General features: G+C 35.6%; 2 protein-coding genes across 2 annotated transcripts; one reads left to right on the plus strand and one right to left on the minus strand.

Moving 5' to 3' along the window:
- The first annotated feature begins 15,805 nt into the window (after nucleotides 1-15,805).
- On the plus strand, nucleotides 15,806-17,942 carry prop1 (PROP paired-like homeobox 1). The gene is made up of 2 exons (XM_078793824.1): nucleotides 15,806-16,304; nucleotides 17,424-17,942. Exons 1-2 carry the CDS (start codon nucleotides 16,218-16,220, stop codon nucleotides 17,778-17,780), a joined length of 444 nt encoding a protein of 147 aa, XP_078649950.1. The 5' UTR covers nucleotides 15,806-16,217; the 3' UTR covers nucleotides 17,781-17,942.
- On the minus strand, nucleotides 17,831-21,881 carry mcfd2 (multiple coagulation factor deficiency 2, ER cargo receptor complex subunit). Its single transcript, XM_058061307.2, has 4 exons — nucleotides 21,758-21,881; nucleotides 21,236-21,415; nucleotides 20,987-21,146; nucleotides 17,831-19,839 (listed from the first exon to the last, which is right to left on the minus strand). Exons 1-4 carry the CDS (start codon nucleotides 21,856-21,858, stop codon nucleotides 19,708-19,710), a joined length of 573 nt encoding a protein of 190 aa, XP_057917290.2. The 5' UTR covers nucleotides 21,859-21,881; the 3' UTR covers nucleotides 17,831-19,707.
- Between the last annotated feature and the right edge of the window lie 559 nt (nucleotides 21,882-22,440).

The following is a 22,440-nucleotide window of genomic DNA, read 5'->3' on the forward strand; positions in this document are numbered from 1 at the left end:
TTTATTTTGAAACACAGTGAGAGTGAAATTTAAATCATAAATCGGCAATGGATTATTATTATTATTATTGTATATATCATAAGTTATGAGGTACAACTAAGAATTCAAAGCATTCATAGCAACAGGAAGACAGATTTGCGCTTGTATGAAACCTTAATTGTCACTGTCGTCAATTACTGCAGCAGCCTTTTATTTTGCATTTAATATACCTTCCATGTTTTGCTGCAGGAGGAACTGGTGCGCTTGGTAAAACAGATGGCATCATGGGTAAAAACATTGTGTGGAAATATTGACGTAACATCTCGACCGGCCAGGAAGTTGAAGCTTGGCAGCAAATGGGTCTTCCAAATGGACGACGACGCCATGACAATGTGTGGGCAGGTTTGAAAAGGCGTGTGCAGATCTGACTCAGGATTTGGAGAACCGGGCCAGGATTCAAGCGAAGCATTCTGAGAAGCTTGTGGAGGGATACCCAACACACTTGACCCAAGTCATACAGTCTAAAGGCAACGCTAACAAATACTAGGGAAATGTATAGAACTTCTGACTTCGTAAAATCATTTAAAAGAGCCCACTTGTGGCTAAATGTTGCCACGTTGCATTTTATTCAATCTTCTGCCAGATCACCTCCCAACCTGGAGATCCTGCCCTGCCGTCTACCAGACCGCTTGAATGCACGCAGACATTCTGGTCCACGTTAAATGTATATTTGTAGAGAGATCTGTATAGTCTCCTGGCCATATTTCGCCTGCATGGGAGGTCTTTACTGTAAAGAATTGTACCTCCACACCTCCACGGTCTGTGGGATTACATTGCTCAAATGATTGAACGCAGGGGTTCCCAAACTAGCAACTCAGGGCCCAATTGAAAATCTAAAAAATGTCAACGGCCCACAGTACATAGACAAAATGCTGCGTTTATTATTATTATTATTATTATTATTATTATTATTATTATTATTATTATTATTATTATTATTATTATTATTATTATTATTATTATTATTATTATTATTATTATTATTATTATTATTATTATTATTCAGTAGGTTATTATTTAGCCTTATAAATATTTTTAATTGTGAAATAAATATTTTACAATAAAAATAATAAAAAAATAAAAACAATAATATTTGCAAAAATTAATCATATTTTTAATGACCTCTCATGGCCCACAGTACATAAACAAAATGCTGCGTTTATTATTATTATTATTATTATTATTATTATTATTATTATTATTATTATTATTATTATTCAGTAGGTTATTATTTAGGCTTATAAATATTTTTAATTGTGAAATATATAATTTACAATAAAAATAATAAAAAAATAAAAACAATAATTTTGCAAAAATTAATCATTTTTTAATGACCTCTCATGGCCCACAGTACATAAACAAAATGCTGCGTTTATTATTATTATTATTATTATTATTATTATTATTATTATTATTATTATTATTATGATTATTATTATTATTATTCAGTAGGTTATTATTTAGGCTTATAAATATTTTTAATTGTGAAATAAATGTTTTACAATAAAAATAATTAAAAAATAAAAACAATAATATTTGCAAAAATTAATCATATTTTTAATGACCTCTCATGACCCACAGTACATAAACAAAATGCTGCATTTATTATTATTATTATTATTATTATTCAGTAGGTTATTATTTAGGCTTATAAATATTTTTAATTGTGAAATAAATATTTTACAATAAAAATAATTACCAAATAAAAACAATAATATTTGCAAAAATTTATCATATTTTTAATGACCTCTCATGGCCCACCTGCAGTACCACCGTGGCCCCACCAGGTGACTCATTGAGCTTGTAATTTGCCCAAAGACAGCTGGGATAGGCTCCAGCACCCCTCGACCTTCATGAGGAGAAGCGGTAGAAAAATGAATGAATGAACATTGCTAACGCCATAAACAGAAAAGCAGAGCAGACAGCGTATCTGACCGACAGCCAGATAACACGCCCATATAAGGAAGCCTGGCACTCTGTGACATCACAAACCGCCAGTGTTAGAACGCCTTCTTAAACACAGCGTTCGGAGCCATGCCATTTTTTTTTTTTTTCAGGTTTCAGATAACTTTGGCATCATCTAAAATCATTCCCACGTGGTTGTCTCGTCAAGAAAGAACATTTTAAGAACACACTGTACTTCAGAGGGGCATGGAGTGTGTTTAAGTCTCAGTCTAAGTACCACCATCCAAGAACAGGAAATGACAGAACTGTGCACAGTGGCTAAAAATAATGGTTGTTGTTAAGAGAGAATAGTTCCAGGGAGGAAGTGGAGAACAGCAAATATTATTGCAATTAAACCTCGAGGCTCGGAAACCAAAGAAGAAAAGTCCAGGTGACGGTCAAACTAAGTAGAAGACGTGGAGGACATTGCGAGGTGAGGAAGTTGGAGTCGTGAGATTATTCTATGAATAATCACATCTATGAACAAAAGACAAGAGAAAGGGGTGCTGAGGGGTTTGTAACTTTTGTAACACAAACTGACACCAATGCCACTCCGGTTCAACTCCCTCGTTTCTAACACACACATACACACACATATACACACACCCTGGCACTCAACAGCACCAAGCTAAGAATGGAGCGCTCCTTCAACTCAGCTCACGCAATGTGGTGTGCAGAAATTTCCTGCTATAAAAAGTGATTGGGAAGATACCCATTAAAACGTGTGAGGAAAGAGGCGACGCTTGCCAAGCAACTACACACGGAATGAGAAAGCAAAGAAGAAAACGTAGAAGGGTGGATGGAAAAGGGAACGGGTACTCTCCTTGCTGACCACTGCCACCCATTTTCAAGAAAGGGGCTTGTGCATTTTGGCTTTATTTGCATTCTTTCTTTCTTCAAATTCTGTTTTCACTTAACACCGGGCAGTCCTCCCTCGAACTCTTGACTTTCCCAAACCAAAAGCTATTTCCTGATTCACTCCCTCGCTCGTATAATTATTCTTCTAGGCAGTTCTTTTTTTAAGTCCTTCTCCTCCAGCACTGCCAGTTCTGCACTCGGGGTGACATCACCGCCTCAATGGGGCAGCCTGATATGTTCTCAATAGGCCAAAGGTCACGACTGCTCCCAATTTTTGCACATACTTAAAGTCGTGCTTGTGTAACTTTCACATGGAGACACTTTAGTTTTATATGAGTTTTTTGGAAGGTATGGGGGCCAGTCATCTTATTTACCCTGTAAACAGCTTGCATTGTTCTCATTCACATACAATAGACACGTTTACATGGACGCAAATATTCCAATTCCATTCGGGTTATTTGCTCAAACGGAAAGAATCTAACCTTTTGTATATACCTCATTCCGAAAGAAAAGTGCCAATCTGAATGAATTTATAATCGGATTGAGGAGATTGAGGTATCTTGTTACCAGAAAACCGGAAAATTGTCAGGGTGAGTTCTTCTTTGTGGTGTTTTTCTTCTTCTGTTGTTTATTGGCGGTTGGCAAGCAGCTTTGGTGTGCATTAGCGCCATCTGTGGAACAGAATCTAAACCCTTCTATACGCCATTCACAAGTCCAGTTTTATTAAAAAAAAATACATATCTATATAAAACATGTGCCGAGCTTCATTATAAAATATTGTATGTGTTTCACGAGTATAGCAGGTGTTTGGGTTATTTTTTATTTTTTATTTTTTATTTTTTATTTTTTATTTTTTATTTTTTATTTTTTATTTTTTATTTTTTATTTTTTATTTTTTATTTTTTATTTTTTATTTTTTATTTTTTTGTTTGTTTTTTTGGGTGTTTGTGTTTATAAAAATATATAAATACGAGATCCTGTGAAGCTATTGTGAGATCCTGAGAAACCTTTGCAAGATTCTGAGAAGCTTTGCTGAGATCCTGAAAAACTAAAAAACGAGATTGTAAAATATTTTTGCGAGACCCTGGGAAACTTTTCAGAGAGCTTGAGAAACTTTTCAACAATCTTGAGAAGCTTTTGCGAGGTCCTGAGAAGCTTTTGCAAAATCCTGAGAAATTTTTGTGAGACCCTGAGAAACATTCTGAGTGGCTATCTTGTGATCCTGAGAAACTTTTCAGAGATCTTGAGAAACTTTTTAGCATCTTGAGAAACTTTTGCAAGGTCCTAAGAAGATTTTGCAAAATCCTGAGAAATTTTTGCGAGACCCTCAGAAACATTTGTGACATCCTGAGTGGCTATCCTGAGATCCTGAGAAACCTTTGCGAGATCCTGTGAAGCTATTGTGAGATCCTGAGAAACCTTTCCAAGATTTTGAGAAGCTTTGCTGAGATCCTGAAAAACTGAAAAACGAGATTGTAAAATATTTTTGCGAGACCCTGGGAAACTTTTCACAGATCTTGAGAAACTTTTCATCAATCTCGAGAAACATTTTAGTGTCTTAAAAAACTTTTGCAAGGTCCTGAGAAGCTTTTGCAAAATCCTGAGAAATTTTTGCGAGACCCTCAGTAACATTGTGACATCCTGAGAAGCCTGAGAAACATCCTGAGCGGCTATCTTATGATCCTGAGAAACTCTCCAGAGATCCCGAGAAACTTTTCACAGATCTTGAGAAACTTTTTACAGATCTTGAGAAACCTTTCATCAATCTCGAGAAACATTTTAGCGTCTTGAGAAACTTTAGCAAAATCCTGAGAAATTTTTTGCGAGACCCTCAGAAACATTTGGGAAACTTTTCAGAGAGCTTGAGAAACTTTTCAACAATCTTGAGAAGGTTTTGCAAAGTCCTGAAAAGCTTTTGCAAAATCCTGAGAAATTTTTGCGAGACCCCGAGAAGCATCCTGAGTGGCTACCTTGTGATCCTGAGAAACTTTTCAGCGATCTTGAGAAACTCTTTAGGATCTTGAGAAACTCTTTAATGTCTTGAGAAGCTTTTGCAAAATCCTGAGAGATTTTTGCGAGACCATGAGAAACATCCTGAGTGGCTATCTTATGGTCCTGAGAAACTTTCTAGAGATTCTGAGAAACTTTTCAGAGATCTTAAGAAACATTTTAGCGTCTTGAGAAACTTTTGCAAGGTCCTGAGAAGCTTTTGCAAAATCCTGAGAAATTTTTTGCGAGACCCTCAGAAACATTTGTGACATCCTGAGTGGCTGTCTTGAGATCCTGAGAAACCTTTGCGAGATCCTGTGAAGCTATTGTGAGATCCTGAGAAACCTTTGCAAGATTCTGAGAAGCTTTGCTGAGATCCTGAAAAACTGAAAAACGAGATTGTAAAATATTTTTGCGAGACCCTGGGAAACTTTTCAGAGAGCTGAAACATTTTAGCGTCTTAAGAAACTTTTGCAAGGTCCTGAGAAGCTTTTGCAAAATTATCCTGAGAAACTTTTCAGAGATCTTGAGAAACTTTTTAGCATCTTGAGAAATTTTTGCAAGGTCCTAAGAAGATTTTGCAAAATTCTGAGAAATTTTTTCGAGACCCTCAGAAACATTTGTGACATCCTGAGAGGCTATCTTGAGATCCTGAGAAACCTTTGCGAGATCCTGTGAAGCTATTGTGAGATCCTGAGAAACCTTTGCAAGATTCTGGAAAACTTTGCTTTTGCTTTATTTTTCCTGAAAAACGAGATTGTAAAATATTTTTGCAAGACCCTGAAAAACTTTTCAGAGATTTTGAGAAATCCTGAGTCACATTAGCGCGATCTTGTGAAGCTATTGTGAGATCCTGAAAAACTTGTAAAATATTTTTGCAAGACCCTGAGAAACTTTTCACAGATCTTGAGAAACGTTTCATCAATCTCGAGAAACATTTTAGCGTCTTAAGAAACTTTTGCAAGGTCCTGAGAAGCTTTTCAGAGATCTTGAGAAACTTTTTAGCATCTTGAGAAACTTTTGCAAGGTCCTAAGAAGATTTTGCAAAATTCTGAGAAATTTTTTCGAGACCCTCAGAAACATTTGTGACATCCTGAGTGGATATCCTGAGATCCTGAGAAACCTTTGCAATATTCTGAGAAGCTTTGCTGAGATCCTGAAAAACTGAAAAACGATTGTAAAATATTTTTGCGAGACCCTGGGAAACTTTTCACAGATCTTGAGAAACGTTTCATCAATCTCGAGAAACATTTTAGCGTCTTAAGAAACTTTTGCAAGGTCCTGAGAAGCTTTTCAGAGATCTTGAGAAACTTTTTAGCATCTTGAGAAATTTTTGCAAGGTCCTAAGAAGATTTTGCAAAATTCTGAGAAATATTTTCGAGACCCTCAGAAACATTTGTGACATCCTGAGAGGCTATCTTGAGATCCTGAGAAACCTTTGCGAGATCCTGTGAAGCTATTGTGAGATCCCGAGAAACCTTTGCAAGATTCTGAAAAACTTTGCTTTTGCTTTGTTTTTCCTGAAAAACGAGATTGTAAAATATTTTTGCAAGACCCTGAAAAACTTTTCAGAGATTTTGAGAAATCCTGAATCACATTAGCGCGATCTTGTGAAGCTATTGTGAGATCCTGAAAAACTTGTAAAATATTTTTGCAAGGTCCTGAGAAGCATTTCAGAGATCTTGAGAAACCTTTTAGCATCTTGAGAAACTTTTGCAAGGTCCTAAGAAGATTTTGCAAAATCCTGAGAAATTTTTGCGAGACCCTCAGAAACATTTGTGACATCCTGAGTGGATATCTTGAGATCCTGAGAAACCTTTGCAATATTCTGAGAAGCTTTGCTGAGATCCTGAAAAACTGAAAAAAAAGATTGAAAAATATTTTTGCAAGACCCTGGGAAACTTTTCCCAGATCTTGAGAAACTTTTCATCAATTTCGAGAAACATTTTAGCGTCTTAAGAAACTTTTGCAAGGTCTTGAGAAGCTTTTGCAAAATGATCTTGAGACATTTTTTCGCATCTTGAGAAACTTTTGCAAGGTCCTAAGAAGATTTTGCAAAATCCTGAGAATTTTTTGCGAGACCCTCAGAAACATCCTGAGAGGCTATCTTGAGATCCTGAGAAACCTTTGCAAGATTCTGGAAAACTTTGCTTTTGCTTTGTTTTTCCTGAAAAACGAGATCGTAAAATATTTTTGCAAGACCCTGAGGAACTTTTCAGAGATTTTGAGAAATCCTGAGTCACATTAGTGCGATCTTGTGAAGCTATTGTGAGATCCTGAAAAACTTTGCGAGATTGTAAAATATTTTTGCAAGACCCTAAGAAACGTTTGTAAAAATCAACGTGATTTTAAAGTTCCGGTAAGCTCGGTTTTTGTCGCTAACCCAATATAACACATCTTAATCACATCTTAACGCCGCCACACGCGTGGAAAACAGCATCGAATCTGCCCATCAACACTTAAGAGCCTCTTGAATTTACATGTCGCATCTTGTTAGAAACCCGTCCAGTACATGCTGCATGTTGGGGTTTTCCCTGGGAGTTATGTGGTGGTTCTTGGCACGCTCAATTCCTGGAGACAGGACGCATTTAGCATGCCAAGCCAAAGACGCTATGTCCAATATGCCCAATTATAAGCGAGATCAAGATGCAATATCTTGTATTGATCTATCGGTAATTTCTATAATATACTAAAATCTGAATCCAGAACCTGAAAGTTCTACCTGGGCGGCCTAAGTGAAGATTATGACGAACAAAAGACGATGACTGTATTTTTTTTTTTGGGTGCCGTCTCACTCCTTCGGGCTCATTCTTGTGGTAGCAAGAGTTTTACTAAGTCAGGGTGGCAGCGACGGCCCGTGAAGCCAATAAAAGGCTGCCGGGAGTGAAAGGGAACACCACCAAGGGAGTCTGGACAGGAGGCATCCAGACGACAGCTCTGCAAATCCATGGGCTCTCTTTGCCAAACAGCTGAACCTCGAAAACCTCTTTCAGGGCGTGTTGCCACACGCTACCATTATCTATCTCATTCTGTGATCAAGCTGACATTTTACTTGGAAGTGTGACTTAATTACAGTTATCGCCATAAATGTACTTGTTGTACTATTTGTGGTAATCAAAGCTGGATTATAATGAGGGGGGCGTCTTAGGACCACATGTCACAACAGCCAAATCTTCTTGTCTCTTTTATATCTGAGAAAAATGAGCGTCCAATGGCGTTGCCTGCAGCAGACACATTGCTGTATACTCCGCCATCTGCTGAGTCATGAGGTTTGCTTATTGATAATGCAGATTGGTCCGATGGTCTGAAAGACTCCTCAGTAAGTGGTTACCTCCAGTGAACATAAAGAGAGTTAGCATTATCTGACCGTGAAATTACACAAAGCTATCGGAAAATTTGACTGAATGGATATGAACTGCAAAGTTTGACCCCGTAAGTCAGATCCTGTAGTCTTCCCAGCTGAGAGACATAGTCTCGCCAAAAGGGCCCTGGGTCTTAGTAAACCGATCCCTTAGTCGGCAATGGTCGCGGATACCACATTGGGATCAATAGAACGGACGGTAAACTTTGGTTGGCTACTCAGCTGACCATCTTTGGTTTTATTACTGTCCATCCTGTATGAAGATATGGGAGGGATCGAATCATGACCAGGCTGGATCTTGAACAGATGGCCGGCCGCCAATCATTATCAACTAGTCCGTCTTTGGGATTTTGGCAGCTATTATGAAAATATTAGGAAAAATAAATGTATTATCAAGTCAGCACCTTCCTTCCTTGGAGAGTGACCAACAAGTATGAACTTTGACCACTGAAAACACTCTCCAGGCATGCAACCCACAAGCCCCAGACCTGGAGTCCCAGTCCCCAAAAGCCGGCAACATAGATTCGCCTCGCTCTGTGACAGTTAGGGTTGGCTTTTACCCAACGACCAGCCCCTCTTTCCTCCATCGCCATCACCACCATCGCTCGCCCACAACACTAAAAGCCAACAAACCAAATAGACGAGTGCTTTGCTCACAGAGGACACGCCCAAACCTGACCAAGATTGTACGTAGTAAGTATGATAGCACACTATGGAAGAAAATATGACAAAACGTGACAATGCGTAAGAAAATGGTCCAAAAAAAATCCATCCACTCACAACGCTTCCTGTGCCCATATGACCACGCCCATCTACACCCGTGCAGACTGAACACAGTACGCCAAACTTATAACCTGTCTCCTACAAGGAAAAGCAAACAGTTAACAGGCGTAGACCAATTAGGTTACAATACTGAAATTTTATGAAAATTTTTGCAATTTAATGAAATACAGAATTTGGGGGATTTTATTTGCTAAATGTACCGAAAAACTGGGCAAAATTTTGGCATAAAATGATAAAATTATTATTTTTATTTTTATTTTTATTTTTATTTTTATTTTTATTTTTATTTTTATTTTTATTTTTATTTTTATTTTTATTTTTATTTTTATTTTTATTTTTATTTTTATTTTTATTATAACTGTATGACGAAAAAAAAGGAATTTTAGCAGCACAAAGGTGACATAATAAAGAAAAATGATATATATTTTTCTATTTTTAAAGTCCTGATATTGTGGAAAAACAAACAAAACAATGAATACAGTTGTAATTGTTGGAAAATTGGGTTACGAAAAAAGTTATAATGTTACGAGAATAAAGTCAAAATATTAACATATGATGAAAAACTCACAAAAAAAGTCACAATTTGGGGGGAAATTTTTGGAAAATTAGGTTGAGGGGAAATTTACAGTCAAAATACAAAAAATATATAGTCATAATAATACAATTAGAAAGTTTACAAAGATTATTTAATATTTTGAAGAGCCCTTAAAATGTTTACCTGAGGAAGTTGTTCATAGAACTCCCCAGGAAAAATTCCGAAACCAGGTATTTAAGGCTGCAACAATCTCAAAAAGTGACGCAAAATCCTGTGTGGATTCGGACTAACCTGGTTGATTATTTGAACTTTCATCCCTGGGGAGGCTCTTTAATCGCTGCAAAAATGAGTCAGATTACACTAAAAAGTTTCTTAGAAATGGGTGGAATCGTAAAGGCCGAGCCAAAGGAGACGTCAAAGCCACATGAGGGAGTCCAGCATGATCTGATTTCTTTGGTCTTTTTGCTGCGACGGCTAAATGCCTTTGCTGTTTGTTGTTTAGCGTCCCAATTGGAAGCCGTGATTGGTTACATGAACGCATAAGCGATAAAAGGCGTCTTTCTCACGCTACACTTTCTCTGTCCTTCACATGCTGGGCCAGAAGACTGCTGGAAGGATGAGGAGGAGGAGGAGGGCCGGAGGCTGGAGGGGTGGACAGGGGGCGGATGGAGTTACATTCCTTCCATCGCGTCTGCGCGTCTGCCAACCGGGTCACTCCCAATTGGGTCCCAGGAAACTGGGAGGGAAGAATTTCCTAAATGCGTCCATAGTGGACTCTCCCATTTTCAAGTTTAAGACACAGTATTCATGCGGACTCTCAATGTCTTCATTTTTTGTCTGTGAACTAACATTTGTTGACCCATTCAGACCAACCCAGCGTCAAAATGTTCAGGTCTTCAAATTCCCAAATTTACAGTAATTTCAGATTTTCTCTGACAATTTTCTGGAATGTGGGAGGAAACCGGAGTACCCAGAGAAAACTGGCGGAGAACATGCAAACGCCACACAGAGATGCCCAAGGTTGGAATCGAACTCGGGTCTCTTAGCTGTGTGGCTTGCGCTAACCATTCGACCGTCGTGCAGCCCTTCAACTTATTTCAATGTCTGCTAAACATGAATGAACATATGAATGAAATGACGCCCTCTGGTGGTGAAAAATCATTTTACATTTTCCATCACTGTAACACTTAGGGCAGGGGTGGCCATGGTGCGGCCCAGGGGCCATTTGTGACACGCAGCTGCTTTTTTAATTGACCCGCGGCACATTTTAAAGCTATAATTTAAAAAAAATAACAACAGCAAAATTTAAACATCAACAGTACAATATAGTAGTTACAAAAATAAAGTCATAATATTAACAGAAAAAAGTTGTATTTCAACAAGAAACTGTATCATGAAAAAAATTGCATTTTAGCAGCACTAATGTGACATAATGAAGAAAAATGCTATATATTTTTCTATTTTTAAAGTCCTGATATTGTGAAAAGCAAACAAAAAAATGAATACAGTTGTAATTGTTGAAAAATTTGGTTATAATGTTACGAGAATAAAGTCAAAATATGAACATATGATGAAAAACTCACAATTTTGGAGGAAATTTTTGGAAAATTATGTTGACATTTTTGGAAAATTACAGTCAAAATACAAAAAATATATAGTCATAATAAAACAAGTAGAAAGTTTACAAAGATTATTTAAGAAGAATGTTCAAATATTTAGTAAAAAAAAATGCAAAAATGGGTTAAAAAGAGCAAATACCAAACTTCATAAGTTACAATAACAAACAATCACAATAATACGCTTTTTCACCTAAATCACAAAGTTTAGATGCAGCCTTTTCTTGAAATACAGTACGTATGACTTTGTAGAATATCTACACGTGTTGCTTTCCCAAATATCAAAGTGGTTTTTTCATTTTTTAGTATGTGGCCCTTAGTGGAAAAAGTTTGGGGTGACATGGCTGAAGCGGTAGATTGCTTGTCTCCCAATCCCACGGTTGCTGGTTCCATCCACAATCGTATTTCGAATATTTTTTATCCGCTAACGACTCCCACATTTCTCAGTTGCTTCAAACTATTCCAAAATCAAAATATTCAGCTCATTCAGAACACAATGTCAATGTCGTTTCCAACATTTCACTTCAGATTGATTATTATTTGACTCTTATTATCAGTCTATTAATGCAAATGTGTAAAAACTGCATGAAAGACAACTACTGTGTGTGCATGCGTGTGGTGATTGTAACACAACACCCCATATTGTATGACCTGCGTGTTATTCGATCACGAGTGGAGGCTTGGACGGGTTTGTGTGAAGTAGCAGATGACAAAAGAAGCACGACAGCTTTATGTTTATTGCATCAAGGCTTTTTGACTTTGTCAGGAAACCCTGAAAACACACACACACACACACACACACACACACAATGTACAATAAGATGCCTTAAATCCCACTCTGATAGCACAGTGCCACCCTGTGGTAGCATCAGTCCAGCTGAGAGTTTTCCTCAGCAGGAGACAAATATTCCAAAGATTCCAAAGATTGCAAAACTGTTACACATTTTTTAGTCACAGAAAACTAAAACAGCCTCGCCGGTTTTAGTCCTGAGTCTGGGCACCCGCTGGAGACCATGCCCTGAGGTTTGCCAATTTATTGTCAATTTATTGTCATTTCACATGCACCAGTACACCGAATTGAAAAGTTAGTTAGCATCCAATCCATGCATTGTGAAAAGTAATTATGCTTTTATACTATAGTAATTATCATTTGTGTATCAAAATATGTATATTTATACAGCTGTGTGGATAAAGTGTTTGCCCCTTTCTTGATGTTTGTCATACTTTGTATACATTGTATGGTCATATCACCTCATATTTCAGTACGTGACAAAAAATAAAAAAAAATTAAAAAATTTAAACAAACTAAAAAAAAATTAGAAAAATTTATAAAATAAATTAATACATAAAATAAATTTGTTAAATACAAGGATGAAGAGTCTTGAACCAGTCATGATGTGCTATATATATCACTATATTGACACTTACTATGGTACCCATTATGGCATTGGATGCTCATATCACCGAGTACTTTGGTACATGACAAAAAATGTAAAAAATTAAAAAAAAATGTTTTAATGTAAAAAAAATGTAAAAAAAAAAACAAAAAATAACAAAAAATACAAAATAAAAAAAAATATTTTTATATTAAAAATTAAAAATTAAAAATTAAAAATTAAAAATTAAAAATTAAAAATTTAAAATTTAAAATTTAAAATTTAAAATTTAAAATTTAAAATTTAAAATTTAAAATTTAAAATTTAAAAATAATAACAAACTTATACTTAGGAAAGCAGGAAGTGAACAAATGTAACAGTTACAGATTGTGAAAGTACCAGATGGAGGGGTAGGATTTAATAAGCTTTGCTTCTTCCTACTCCTTTTGGACATGTGGAACTGGGAACTGATTATGGGATGCACTCAATTGGAATCTGATGCATGTTCAAATGAAATAAAACCATTACCATTACCATTACCATTACCATTACCATTACCATTACCATTACCATTACCATTACCATTACCATTACCATTACCATTACCATTACCATTACCATTACCATTACCATTACCTATCCCAGCTGTCTTCAGGCAAGGGGCACGAAAAAAAAAATCCAAACCTGTGTGAAAAAGTGATGTCTGGGAAAGGTTATAAAACTCTTTCTATAGCTTTGGGACTCCAGCAAACCACAGTCAGAGCTATTATCCACAAATAGCAAAAACATAAAACAGTGGTGGACCTTGCCGGGAGTAGCCGGCCGACCAAAATTACCCTAAGAGCGCAGCGACGACTCATTCGAGAGGTCACAAAAGACCCCACAACATTACCATCCAAACATCTGCAGGCCTCACCTTAACCTTCAGTTTAGGTCAGTGTTCATGACGCAACCTCATTTTGACCAGAAAACACGTTGATGCTGTTCATGTGGATGGATAAATAACAACAAACAGGACTGGACTTATGATATTATGTATTATTTAACGTGATGTGTTAAGTATTAATTTATTCTTATTCTGTTTTCTTATTATTCTTATCTCTGTCTCGCTTTGGTTGGTTCATTTTGTGATTCTTCAGTCAACTCTGAAACACACCCACACAGGTAAAAGGTAAAGAGACACGTGACTTACGGGTTACTTGGGTCTGTATGTGTGTTGGGGGGGTCCTGACAGTGCTTACCTTCACCCTCTCAGTGAGCAGTGCAGGGATGGCCCACATAAAAGTAACAGGGGAGGCTGAGAGGAGTCACCAGGACGTCTACTCAGATACGGCGACCGTTACCTCCACTGCAGGTGAGTTGAAAAAAAAGACGTAATAATAATAGAGAAGTATTTCAGGGTAAGATGTTTTATTGTGTGCCCAATTTTTTTCCATCGAGGGCCAAATACTGAAACCGAAAGGATGCAAGGCACATTTTGCTATTTTGGAAGGCAACACATGTATAGATATGCTAAGACGTTTGTATACTGTATATATTTCAAGAAAAAACTGCATCTCAGTACAAATACTGAGTACAAATTTCAGTCTTTTTTACTAATTTTCTTCAAATGTTCCGAATATTTCAACTTTATTTTTAATTATTATAATAATTATTATTATTATAATTATAATTTTGTAATTTTTTTCTTTGCTTTTAACTTTTGTTTTTCATAATATTGCAATTTTCCAAAAATATTTTAATTTTTACTTTACTTTTTTCCAATTACTTTTATTTCAATTCAATGCAACTAAAATAATTATTATTATTTTTCCTCCTAATGTTCTGAACCTTTTTTCTACTTGAAAAAATGACTTTTTTCCTCTTTATACTTGCCTATTCCATTCCTGCTGTTGGTTTCTATTTCTTGTCATAATGACATCATACATAATAACTTTTTACAAAAATACTTTGTCTTTTATTTCAATTCAATGCAACTAAAATGATGTTATTTTTCCTCCTAATGTTCTGAGCCTTTTTTCTACTTAGAACATGACTTTTTTCGTCTTTATACTTGTCTATTCCATTCATGCTGTTGGTTTCTATTTCCTGTCATAATGACATCATACATCATAAGTTTTTACACAACTTAATTTTCAGAAAATATAATAATATCATGACTCATATGTTGCTAAAAATGACATTTTCCCCTCAAAATAGTACATTATTCTAATGAAAATACCACTTTTTTGTTAGCTCACAACTTTTTTCTTTTAATATTTTGACTTTATCGTAAAATTACTGCTGACTTACTGTGTGTTAAATTATATTTTTAGAATGTTCATAATAATACATTATTCTAATAAAAATACCACTTTTCCTGTTTGCCCACAACTTTTTTCTTTTAATATTTTGACTTTATCGTTGTAAAATTACTGCTGACTTACTGCATGTTACATTATATTTTTAGAATGTTCATAATAATACATTATTCTAATAAAAATACCACTTTTTTTGTTAGCCCACAACTTTTTTCTTTTAATATTTTGACTTTATCGTTGTAAAATTACTGCTGACTTTCTGCGGGTTAAATTATATTTTTAGAATGTTCATAATAATACATTATTCTAATAAAAATACCACTTTTTTTGTTAGCCCACAACTTTTTTCTTTTAATATTTTGACTATCGTTGTAAAATTACTGCTGACTTTCTGCGTGTTAAATTATATTTTTAGAATGTTCATAATAATACATTATTCTAATAAAAATACCACTTTTTTTGTTAGCCCACAACTTTTTTCTTTTAATATTTTGACTTTATTGTTGTAAAATTACTGCTGACTTTCTGCGTGTTAAATTATATTTTTAGAATGTTCATAATAATACATTATTCTAATAAAAATACCACTTTTCCTGTTTGCCCACAACTTTTTTCTTTTAATATTTTGACTTTATTGTTGTAAAATTACTGCTGACTTACTGCATGTTACATTATATTTTTAGAATGTTCATAATAATACATTATTCTAATAAAAATACCACTTTTTTTGTTAGCCCACAACTTTTTTTTTTTTATATTTTGACTTTATCGTTGTAAAATTACTGCTGACCTACTGCGTGTTAAATTATATTTTTAGAACGTGCTGCAGGCCAATTAAAAAACTGACTAATAAGTGTGATAAGTGTTTTTTTAATCATACATAAGTACAAGAAAATGCACTTCATGCAACCAATCATCAAATTGACAAAGTGTCCTCCACTTTAACAAATTAGTCACATTGCTAGCAGTTGTGGGAATAACCGGCATCAAATCCTCCAGTTTCTGGTATCTCTTTCTCACGAGTTTGTGTTTGGCAAATAAATCTCTCTCCATCTCAGGTTGCTTCATGCTAGTGGGAACCATACAGTCCGTCTAATCCGCCTTTTATCCAGGCAGCCATAGGTGACCTTGGGAGTTAAGTCGCTCTTTTTGCAGGATGACAACCCGGGCTACACGACGACATCACAAAACAGGAGCTGAAGAATTTCCTTAACTACGAATTTGCTTGTCAGCATCTGTGAAAAATCTCAGTCTTTCTTCATCCTGAAAGCAGATATCGGAGAGTCGCCGAACAAGGGGTCAGCGGGTGTGACCTCCACGGGGGCAGGTGTCAGCCGACGGAGCAGAGCCTTTCAGTCTCCGGCGAGGCGACGCCTCCGCACCACTTTCAGCCACAAGCAGCTGGAAGAGTTGGAGATGGCCTTTGGACAGAACCAGTATCCTGACGTCTACTTCAGGGAGGAGCTGGCCCGAATCACCAAGCTCAACGAGGCTCGTGTTCAGGTACGCACACGCATACGCACACGGGGTAACAATTCAAACACACTTAGTCCATAAGTTATATTTAACTTTATTTTTTTTATTATTTTTTATATTATATTTATATATTTTTATATTATATATTATTTAATATTATATTATTCTATTTCATATTATTTATTTTACTTTATTTTTGTTTTATTTAACATATTTTTATATTATTTATTTTACTTTATTTTTGTTTTATTTAACATATTTTTATATTATTTATTTTACTTTATTTTTGTTTTATTTAACAAACAACAACAGCAATTTCTTCACATTTGAGGTAGAAATTAAATGTTGACTCTAAATCCAAAATCTCTTTAATCCAAATATAAATATAATGTTAAATATAAATATATTTGAATTTAAAACCTAAATATAAATCATATATATAATAAAGGTAAATATACAATTTACAACTAAAAATTAAATGAAAATACTGGATATATGTTGAATCTAAATGTTAAATCTAAAACTTTAATATAAATATTTAAAATCAAAATGTTGAATATAAATATAAATGTTAACTATAAATGTTAAATCGGAATATAAAATATAAATGTGAAATCTACGTATGAATAGTAAATGTAAATATAAAGCAAAATCTTAATTCTAAATATACATGTTGAAGTACAAGTTGAAATCTAATATTTTTAAATTATTATATTTATTTATTATTTAATATAATATAATATAATATAATATAATATAATATAATATAATATAATATAATATAATATAATATAATATAATATAATATAATATAATATAATATAATATATTTCACAGTTGCATGGTGTTCGAGTGGTTAGCGCACAGGCATCACAGCTAGGAGACTGGAGTTCAATTCCATCCTCGGCCATCTCTGTGTGGAGTTTGCATGTTCTCCCCGTGCATGCGTGGGTACTCCGGTTTCCTCCCACATTCCAAAAACATTCCAAATTGTCCATAGGTATGAATGTGAGTGTGAATGGTTGTTTGTCTATATGTGCCCTGTAATTGGCTGGCGACCAGTCCACAGTACAGCTGGGATAGACTCCAGCACCCTGCAACCCTCATGAAGATAAGCAGTAGAGAATGTCCCATGTGCGTCCACAGGTTTGGTTTCAGAACAGAAGAGCCAAGCAGCGTAAGCGTGAGCGCGCATCCCAAAAAGGTCTCCCTCCGGGTGTCATGCCAGGGCACAGGGCACTGCTAGGCAGCATCCATGTCCCGCCGTCCGTGGCTCGCCGCTATTACGCCCAGCCCCTGGCCGCGGTTCTACCTCCTGCTATGTTCCCCCACCACCCACCGCCGGGCACAGTCGGCCAGTATCCCTGCCCCTCCGTGCCACCGCAGGCGACCCCTCAACACCATCATGAGGAATGGTACGGCCCGCTGAGGAGCAATCTGACTTCAACCGTGTTATCTCTGACCTCCATGCAGACCCTGGACACCCCCTCTCACTGGAGCTAAGCATCCACCAGGAAGTAGATTGGGTTGTAGTGAGGTATTAGGCATATTCCTACTTATGGAGCACATTTTATGACAGTGTATCAATACTTTATTATACAAAGATAGTACAGTACCTGGAGAAATAGTCACAGTACAGTATGATGGAACTAAAACAATAATAAACATACTGTTCTATCAAATTCAAGGGACGAAAGTTGATGTCACATGATAACAAGCCAAGATGCTAATGCTTATTTTGCATGGGTGTCACAAGACAAGACGATTTATTTTACTTTATTTTTATTTTATTTAACAACAACAATTTCAACAAATGCTGACTTTAAATCCTAAATCTCTTTAATCCAACTATAAATATAATGTTAAATATATATATTATTATCAAATATATATATTTGAATTTGAAACCAAACTATAAATGATATATAATAAAGGTAAATATACATTTTACAACTAAATATTAAATGAAAATATTGGATATATGTTGACTCAAAATGTTAAATCTAAAACTTCAATATAAATATAAAAACACAATTTAAAACAAGACGATGCACGAGATTGGGTGAACGAGAACCAAATGAGAAAAGATGTTAACGTTAATTTTAAGAAAAGTACAATGAAAAGTACCCAGTTACAAAACAACACCGGTGCGTTTTTTAAATGTTTATTGTTCCACAAATTGACGCTAAACGATACGGTCTACATTTTTTGACACAAAATTAACCACTGTTACTATTATTTATACATATGATAATGCGATATTACCTTTAATATGTCATCTTTCATTCAACAACGTTGCGGAATTGCCATTTGCGACATGTATTTTATTTGTAGTGTCTGTCAAACTTTTGCAGCATTTCTTAAAATGCTGGCTTTTCAATGGGGGTGTCAGCATTTATAGCTTCAGCTCGTAGTTGAACAATGCTAGCTCACTGCTTTTGTCGTAGCTTCTTGTCTTTGTCTGTTTACATCAGGGCTAGGCATTTACAATAAAAAAAACAACATAAATATTTGTGTTTTTATTAGTTATTAGTAAATTATCAACAAACTGTATGCTTGTGATTGAGGAAGACGTATTGACCGATGCAATTCCAATTACGTCAAAACATATTTAGAAGGCTGTAAACAGATTATCTATGATCTTAACTAGAAAAAATATTCCGGACTTACTTGTCTGGAGGCAATTAACTGCAATAACCGCATTGGAGCCTCCATGGTTACTTTGTAATGTTGGTAAAAATAAATTAAAAAACAAAAAAGTCTTCTGAATAGATTTTAATAGATCATTCTCAGGAAAAAAAAATGTTCTTAAATATTTGTAATCAACATAAACTGAAGAATCAACACCAGATGACAAAATATATCAATAGAATTCATCCATAAACTGTACATTATTTAAAAAATGGCAAAGTGACGCAGCAGAGGTGAAGTTGTGTTGAGGTGCTTCACGTGGATTAAGCTTATCAATAAACTAGATTGTTTCTAGTATTTCCATGTCACATTCACTTCTGCAATGATACATTCATGGTAAGTCGACAGCGGGTATGACAGTGATTGGCATCTTATCAGAATCCGGCCTTCAGGCAGAAATATTTGTTGTACTTTTATTACACAGCTCTCTAACGCTTGTTTTCTCAGCACCACCTTTGATTTAGTTTGGTTTGGAATCCCCGCCTGTGGGCCATTGCATCTTTAGCTTGGTAAAGATACTACAAATTGTGTGAAGCGGCCCTTAAAAAAAGGCACTATTGGAGGAAGCTACAAGACTGAAGCCAACCTAAAAGTTTTGTTATGAATTGGAGTTGGAGGAAAAAAGAAAGCTTCACCAATTCCTGCTGGAGACGGCGATGGTCTCAACAAGCGGGCGCTCTGCAGGTTCCTTCCTGCTGCGTTGGGGGGGGGCAAAAACGGCATCATCTGAGGTAACTTGTTATTCCAGTGATTTGGCAAACTCTGCGTAGTCTATGTAACCGTCATTGTTTTTGTCATCATCCCGAAGAACGTCATCGATTAGATTCATTAGATCTTCCTCTCGCATCGGCTGGCTGTTTTCTCCTCGCTCCTAAAAAACACAAACAAAGAAAATAAAGGAAATTGACTTTAACAGTAGTAGTAGTAGTAGTAGTAGTAGTAACAACACAATATTTTAATCTGTTTGATGATCTCAAACATTGAGTGACAAGTGTAACAAATATGTAAAATAAGAAATCATGTGAACGTCCTCGGCCGCTGGTTTGAGCTACAGGCTCAAATCCCAATCCCACAAAAAAAAGTTTGGGAAAAAAAGATTTGAGAAAAAGTTAATATTATGAGAATAAAGTCAAAATATTAGGTGACATAAAGTCACAATATTACAAAAAGAAAAATTTATTATGATAATTTAAGAAGTGTCAAATATTTGGAAAATAAAAAACAGCAAAAATTGGGGAAAAAAAACAAAAAGTTCATACTAATAATATGCTTTTCCCCCTACAGTTGTCCTTCTGTTCTTAGGATTAATTGTTTCCACACCCGACCGCATAAAATGAATTTTTGTCAAGTATAATTCAAAATAAATGGAATATTTTCATACTTAGCTATTATTAAAGCCCTGTAGACATGAAGTAACACCCCTATAGTCACTTTGACACTCCAGGTTTTTTTTTCTTGAAAAATATACTATATATAACTTCTTAAGATATCATGAAAACGTGTATCGCTCTTCTTCGCGAGCTAAGGCGCTCCTGTGCCGCCCCCTCCTACACCGTCCACAAAAATGACATACACATGTGTCATGGCCAATTATGCAAATTATAAGATTATTATATAATTATAGAACGGCAGCAACAGTGGGAGACACTTCAAACTAGTGTTTTACTACTTTTACATATATATGTTTTCTCTTAAATGGTACTTAAATTTTTCAAAACAATATTTTATAATGTGACAATATGGCCGCTTAACCAGCCTGGAAATATGGACCAGTCCAATGCATTTCAATATTGAATTTCACATTACCTAAATATGTAAAAAAAAGTGTATAAATAGTGTAAAAATGTACAGTATGGGGAGTATTTTATACGATGTAATGAGAAAAAAAATATCATCTTACTTCACGGGACCAGTACTACCTTTGAAGTAGGATCAAGAACTGCACAACTTTAGGATACATGCACTTGTGGTCACGCCTTAAAGAAAAACAAAATGCACAAAAGAGCACAACACCCTACCTCTCTGTGGACGTGCGTAATAGCCGTGGCTAACTCCAGCCCATCCAACAGGTTGTTGCCATCATAATCGTGCATCTTGAAATAGTGCAGCTGAAGTTCCTGGGGTGACATGTCCTTTTGCGGTTTGTCAATCACACCCTCCAAATGCTCCATAATGTGCCTGCGAGACAAGACAAGGGAGTTCACTGCTCCTGTGTGCCAACACAGCTTCAATAGAGCATGCGCATTAGTAATATGGATGCGTCTCACTCTTTATCTTGGACTACGGTTTTGTCAAAGCGACCGTGACCCGAAAAGTGAGCAGCACTTTCAACCACTGGTGGCTGTCCCTGGTGATGGTCTCCATGACAGCGGACACACAGGAGACAGGAGGACAGGAAGAGGATGAGGCCCCCCAATTGCGCATCACACCTGCTGCTTCTCATTGTGCTGAAAGGGAACACATTAGCAAAGTTTATTAAAGTTTACTTTGGGTGCACATTATATTGAGACACATGGACAACAAAATACAGAGTCGAGTAAGGTTATAATAATAAATTTATGTGGTCTTATTAGATGTGGTGATATTTTGCTGTCCTTTTTAACAAATTTAACAAGTTGACAGAAAACCGGAATTGTGACGCTAGCGCAAATCCGACTGAAACACTAAGCTAGCACGACGCTCAACATTTTCTCTACGTCCAAATCCAATGGCTGTTGACGGCGAAGTTACTATAATAGAATACACTGAAACATAGCTGCATTATCTGAATAAATAATTCATGTGTTCACCTGATTCCGCGAGGCTTCTGTGTTCGCTGGTATACAACAAGCGAGTCGAAACAGAGTTGACAGACCTCGACGCTTGCAGTAGTTACGTTTGGACACGACATCGCATTGTGATTGGTCGATTTTGTCAAAGATGATGCATGTGGAGCAAGAGAGTTACCGTAATATTAGTTTCGATTCGGTTCCACTAGCTTTCTGACGCTGTATAATGTTATAAGTACAAAGTTTATACGCATTGTAAACATATTTACCCCCTTCTGTAGTTTTTAAGAGTAGGATTATAAATATTTTGACAATTAATACGGATGTAGTCCCCGTATTTGCATACGTATTTCATTAAGGCTGTTTATGATATATCTATAATAGTTACATAGTCCAGACTATGTATGTTTTTTGTGCCAACATCCAAAAACAAAAGCTGGGACTTAGCCAATATATTGTTTATATATATATTTATTTTATATTTATGTATAATTGTTGTTTTATTATTTTTTAAATGAATTCAAAATAATAAAAAAAATAATGATACACCCATAAAAATGCCTAACAAACGGCTGCCCCACCCTAGCTTGGTGTTTACATTCTTCTCTGATTTTGGATTAATTTATACAAAACATTATTAAATAATTGCATTATTAGATTACATTATATTATTGAATTATTAGATCAGATTCAATTTCATAAAC

The sequence above is a fragment of the Doryrhamphus excisus genome, linkage group LG10 (genome assembly GCF_037039965.1).
Source record: "Doryrhamphus excisus strain RoL-2023G ecotype Guam linkage group LG10, RoL_Dexc_Guam_v1.1, whole genome shotgun sequence".
Classification (NCBI taxonomy): Eukaryota; Metazoa; Chordata; class Actinopteri; order Syngnathiformes; family Syngnathidae; genus Doryrhamphus; species Doryrhamphus excisus.

Excerpts from the sequence above, each read along its gene's own strand:
- prop1 (XM_078793824.1), top strand. The coding sequence starts at position 16,218 with ATGGCCTTTGGACAGAACCAGTATCCTGACGTCTACTTCAGGGAGGAG. Across the intron at positions 16,305-17,423 it reads TCAACGAGGCTCGTGTTCAG|GTTTGGTTTCAGAACAGAAG; the intron begins GTACGCACACGC and ends GTGCGTCCACAG.
- mcfd2 (XM_058061307.2), bottom strand. The coding sequence starts at position 21,858 with ATGTCGTGTCCAAACGTAACTACTGCAAGCGTCGAGGTCTGTCAACTC. Across the intron at positions 21,416-21,757 it reads CAGAAGCCTCGCGGAATCAG|CACAATGAGAAGCAGCAGGT; the intron begins GTGAACACATGA and ends GTTCCCTTTCAG. Across the intron at positions 19,840-20,986 it reads TTACGCACGTCCACAGAGAG|GAGCGAGGAGAAAACAGCCA; the intron begins GTAGGGTGTTGT and ends TGTGTTTTTTAG.